The sequence below is a fragment of the Dipodomys ordii genome, unplaced genomic scaffold (genome assembly GCF_000151885.1).
Source record: "Dipodomys ordii isolate 6190 unplaced genomic scaffold, Dord_2.0 Scaffold47, whole genome shotgun sequence".
NCBI classification, from domain to species: domain Eukaryota; kingdom Metazoa; phylum Chordata; class Mammalia; order Rodentia; family Heteromyidae; genus Dipodomys; species Dipodomys ordii.
In genome coordinates, this window is record NW_012267263.1 from 2857236 (window position 1) to 2863300 (window position 6065).

The 6065-nt window shown below is 40.4% G+C and overlaps 1 protein-coding gene across 1 annotated transcript in view; it reads right to left on the minus strand.

The window, feature by feature from the left end:
* Window positions 1-6065, minus strand: part of Stard7 (StAR-related lipid transfer (START) domain containing 7) — a 32938-nt gene that overhangs the window by 19038 nt on the left and 7835 nt on the right. The window contains exon 2 of the mRNA XM_013019723.1: window positions 740-948. Within this exon, the coding sequence (XP_012875177.1) occupies window positions 740-948 (209 nt within the window). The remainder of the gene's footprint in view (window positions 1-739; window positions 949-6065) is intronic.

Here is a 6065-nt window from a genome sequence, read left to right on the forward strand (position 1 = left end):
GACCGGACCCAAAAAAAAAAAAAATTAGCTATGAGAATTTAGGTTCAAAGCTAACCTGGACAGACAAATCAGAGCCTTTTATTTCAAGTTAAAATTGGAGGTATGGGGCTATGAAGGTGGTTCAGTGGTAGAGTGCTTGCCTTGCATGCTTGAGGCCCTGGGTTCAATTCCTCAGCACCACATAAGCAAAAAGAAAAAAAAAAGCTGGAAGTGGCACTGTGACTCAAATGATACAGCGCTAGCCTTGAGCTGAAGAGCTGAGGGACAGCACCCAGGCCCAGAGTTCAGGCCCCACGACTGGACCCAAACAAACAAATAAATAAATAAAATTGGAGGTATGGCTCAAGTGGTAGAGTGCTAGCCATGAGTAAAAAAGCCAACAAAGCTAGGTGCCAGTGGCTTGTAGCTGTAATCCTAGCTAGTCAAGAGGTTGAGATCTGATGACTGAGGTTCAAAGCCAGCCCATGTAGGACAAGTCTGTGAGACTCTTATCTCCAAGTAATCACCAAAAACCTGGACATGGAGCTGTGGCTCAAAGGGTAGACTACTAGCTTTGAGCAAAAAAAGCTCAGGGACACTGACCAGGCCAAGTTCAAGCCACAGTAACAGCACATGCACACAATTTTTTCCCCCTGAGAAATGGACAGAACCAAACAGTTTGAGGAATTATGAGAAAGAGAAGTGCTCATCACCTGGGCAGCCATGGAACACACATAAAAGGCAAGCAAACTTGGCTCACCTCGGTACTGGTAAAGGTGGGTGCCTATAATTGGGCGCCGCCACAGTTTAAAATGTTTTTTATCCATCACCATTTCCCATGGTTCCTCTTTGTCCTTTAAATCTTCATTCCCTTCTGTTTGGGATTTTGATTCTGGAGGGTGATGCTCGACTCCAGAGCTCTGAAATATGCTTGACATTTCCTCCAACCGTTTCATTTCATTAATGGATCTAGAAAGACAAAAACAGGCATGGTATAGACCTGCAAACAATGTTGTTTTAAGAGAGAATATATTGTGTTAAGTGAAAACTCAGTTTCCAAGTTTGAATCCTAATCCAACACACATTGAACTGAGCATTACTGAGGATTGAACTCAATGCTAGGCGTGTGCTAGGCAAGCTCTCCACCAATTAAGCCACACACAGTTCCAACACTAATTAATTAAAATAAATTACTGAGAGACAAAGGACAAAGGAGGAACCAGTGCAACAGTGATACTCACAAAACAATATGTTGGAAATGATCTGTCCAACTGGGGGAGGGGAGGTTGGGGGGAGGGAAAGTGGGAAAATAATTAGGGAGGGGGTAACAAGTTGGACAAAGAAAATGTACTCACTACCTTACTTACGTAACTGTAACCCCTCTGTACATCACCTTGACAATAAAAAAATAAAAATAAATAACTAATCTCCATTTGTTCCTCCTCCTCCTCCTCTTTTTCTTCTCCACTACCTTTTCCCCTCTCCCTCCTCTTACTCCTCCTTTTGGGCCAGGACCAAAGTATGAACTCATGGCCTTATTCTTGCTTAGTTTGCTTGCTCATAGCTAGTGTTCCACCATTTGAACTACACCTCTAGCTCTGCTTTTTGCTCACTAATTGGAGAGTCTAAGGATTTTTCTGCTCAGGCTGGCTTCAAATGAAGATCCTCAGATCTCAGCCTTCTGAGTAGTCAGGATTACAGGCATGAGCTATCAGCACCTGAAATCATTTTTAAATCTGTAAAATCTCAAATGATCATGTGCCTTTTTCCTTTTCTTCTATTAATGTAACACATTAATCTTACATATAATAAACCAATCTTACTTTCCTGGAATAAATTCCACTTCTTCATGGAATGTAATCCCTTTTATGTTATTAGATTCAGTTTGTTGGTACTTGGATTACATAAAAGTTCTAAAACATGCAAAATAATACTATGTATCATACTTTGTATTATATCTAATGTATGTATAAAGACATAGGGATGATATAAGCAAATTGAGATAATGGTTGCATTTAGGAAAGAAAAAAATTCATAAAGAGTACGGGGGTGGGGGGGTAAGATGGGAAGGGATGGGAAAGGGAAACAAAGGAGGAGCAACAATGCTTGATAAGAATTGTACTCATTATCTTACCCATGTAATTGTAACCCCTCTGTACAGTATTTTCACAATAAAAAAATATAGTAAAACATAAAAAAAGAGTACAGAGGAAAATTTTATTTCTTAAACATAACTGTATTTGTAACATTCACCTTATTTTTAAAATTTTTTAATGCTGGTAGTCGTGACTCACACCTATAATCCTAGCTTATATTAGGAGGCTATGATATGAGGATCAGAATTCAAAGCAAGCTAGGGCAGTAAAACCCATGAGATGTTCCTCTCTATCAAAAAAGCCTAGAGTTTCAAGTGGTAGAGCACTAGCCTTGAGCACAAAAGCTCAGGGACAGTACTTAGGCCCCAGGACCAGCACCACCAAAAAAAAGAAAAAGGAACACACACACACACAAACAACAAAAAAACATGGCTTGCATTTACTAACACACTGAAATGTCCTTCTTCTCTCAACTTTCAAAACCACATATAAGAGAAATAACAAAATGCTGAAATAAGGATACAGGATGACCCATTGTAACAATGAGATGTACAAGACACTATGTTGAAAACGAACTTTTTGGCGCTGGGAGGGGGGCAGAGGGGAAGGGATGGTAGGGAAAAGCAAAGGAGGAGGCAACAATGCTTGATAGGAAATGGACTTATTACATTTTTTAAAAAACATATATAAAAGCACTACACACTGTTGACTCATGCCTGCAATCCTAGCTACTCAGGAGGCTGAGATCTGAGGATTGCGGCTCAAAGCCAGCCCAGACAGGAAAGGCCTTGAGACTCTCTCATCTTCAATTAACCACCAAAAAACCAGCAGTGGAGCTGTGGCTTAAAGTGGTAGATTGCTAGCCTTGAGCACAAAAGCTCAGGGGCAGCACTCAGGCCCTGAGTTCAAGCCCCATGGCTGACATACACACATACACACACACACATACGTACATACATACATATATACATACATACATAAAGTACGTACACACCAAAAGGTAACTTTTAAGCAGTTAAATATTTGCATTTATTTTGCATGTGTTTGAATCTCTGTGCCATTCCTGGAGCTTGCATTCAGAGCCTAGACACTGTCCCTAAGCTTTTTCGCTCAAGAACAGCGCTCTACCAGTGGAGCCATACCTCATTTCTATCTTTTTGGTGGTTAATTGGAGATAAAGAGTCTCGTGGACTTTCCTGATCTGGCTAGCTTCAAACCAACCAAGATCCTCAAGATATCAGCCTCTTGAATAGCTAGGTTTACAAGTATGAACCACTACTGCCTGGCTACATTTATTTTTAATCCCACATAGAAACATATATATACACATGTACATATGTATATACATAAATGTATGTAATACATATTATATATATGGGTGTAGTGACTCAAGCACATTATCCTAGCTACTTAGAAGGTAGAGATCTGAAGATCATAGTTCAAGGCAAGCTGGGGGGAGGGGGGGAGGAGAAGCGTAAGACTGTATAGCAACATATCTCAACCAATGTGGGGCCTGATGGTACATACTTGTCATCCCAGCAACAAGACTGAAGTCCAGGCTAATGCAGGATAAAGCTGGACCCTATCTTGAAAACAGCCAACAGAGAGTGGCTCATATGGAAAGAACATCTACTAATAAGTGCAAGGCCCTGAATTAAAACCGCAGGTGCCATCCAATACACACATATATGTGTGTGTGAGATATACATATACTTATATATGTATACAGGTGATACACTTCTTATACCATTTACCTTCCTTGCTAAATTATGAATTGCCTAATGACCCAGAATGACTTTCTTTTTTTGAGACAGGGTTTCCTGAATGCTGAAATTACTACAGTGGCATATACTACCCACCAGATCACCTCTTCCTTAATTGTGACTCCAAGTCCTAGTTTGTGTCTAGTAAACAGTACTCAACAAATATTTACTGAAAAAAATGAGCAAATAAAACAATTACATAAATATATTGCTGAAAAGGACAAAAATTCATTGAAGCATGGTGGCCCACATCTGCAATTTCACTGTTTATGTGGTTGAGGTGAGAGGATCATAAATTTGGAACCAACCTGAGCTAAACAGTAGTTCTAGGGTAGCTTGGTCTAAATAGCAAGACTGTGTCTCAACCTAAATTAGTAAATGAGCAAAAAAACTTCAGAGCAACCAGAAATTATGGAGTGTCTAGTCTGTTACCAACTAGCTGTGTGATTTTACATAAGGCATTTACCTTAAATGATGACAATATTTCTGGAAAATTCCTGCTACAGAATGTCAACTTACTGAATTTTACACTTTGGACTTAGATCAAAATATCTATCAAAAGAAATATTTACTATTTTGCCTGGAATCAAAATCATTTTGATTTTGTAGCTGAAATCCCTTCCTAGTGGGCAAAGGTGGATGCAGCAGACCCCTCCCAATATTGCAGTAAAGTCCAGCACCTATTTTTCAATGAAGTTAGAACTTGCAGGAAGTGTTCTGAATTTTAAATTTGAGGAAATAATACAAAGGCACATAGATTTTTTTTTTGGGGGGGGGATTGGAGGTCTTGCTCAGGTTTCTTGATCATGGATGGTGTTCTACAACTTGAGTCACACTTCCAATCTGACATTTTTGCTGGATATAGATTCTCAAAGTTTTCTGCCTGGTCTGACTTTGAATCTCAATCTTCTAGGTCTCAGTATCCTGAGTAGCTAGGATTAAAGGCATAGACCACCAGCTAAAACACAGAATCTTTTGGAGATTTCTGTCAATGACTTTGGAGGAATTAAGTCCAGCAGACAACTGGGGACATAGCTCAGCAGCACAGCTCTGCCTAGCAAACATAATGCCTGACACAGACACAGACACACAGACACACAGACACACACACACACACACACACACACACAAAATACTAGCTATGCTGCTGTAAGTAGATTATTCCTTGGTTGTTCTCTTGGACAGCCTGGCCTTATCAATGCTCTGAATGACATCACCAACAAGAAATTAGCTGAGTTACTTTTTCTGGGTCAAGAAAATCAAGATTAGTTTTAGCCAGGCGCCGGTGGCTCACACCTGTAATCCTAGCTACTCAGAAGGCTGAGATCTGAGGATCACGGTTCAAATCGGGCTGGCTCTGAACCGCAGGAAAGTCTTGTGAGACTCTTATCTCCAATAAACCACTAGAAAACCAGAAATGGTGCTGTGGCTCAAGCGGCAGAGTGCTCGCCTGCTGAAGAGCGCAGGGACAGTGCCCAAGCCCAGAGTTCAAGCCCCATGACTGACCAAAAAAAAAAAAAAAAATCAAGATTAGTTTTATTATTTGTAACCTAGAACCTTTACCAGTACAATTTATATTGATGTCCTGATGAAAATTGTTTCACCATTTTTTAAATTTAAATTAAAAGTTGGAAAATAAGACTAAGGCTGGCCCAACAAATATCTAAGTACAGAAATACTGAAGGAACCTTACTTGACAAGCAATTAGATCTTACAGAACAGAAAGCAAAAGCAAAAAAACCTACACATTGTCTTGGGTAGCATCAATTAATACTACTTTTGCAGGGTGCCGGTGGCTTACGCCTGTAATCCTAGCTATCAAGGATCCTCAGGATCCTCAGGAAATCTGAGGATTAGTTCAACGCCAGCCTGGGCAGGAAAATCTGTGAGACTTTTATCTCCAATTAACCACCAGAAAACCAGAAGTGGCACTACAGCTCAAATGAAGAGCTGAGGAACAGTGCCCAGGCCCAGAGTTCAAGCCCTACTACCAACAACAACAACAACAAAAACTATTTTTAAGGACTAATACAGAACACTTCAATAATTAAGCAACACTGATGAAGGTCTTTCTTACTAAATAATGAAGAAGGGGTAGGACTCTGTTTCCCCCAGTAAAATATCAGGAGCTTAGCCGGGCGCTGGTGGCTCACGCCTGTAATCCTAGCTACTCAGGAGGCTGAGATCTGAGGATCACGGTTCAAAGCCAGCCCGGGCAGGAGAGACC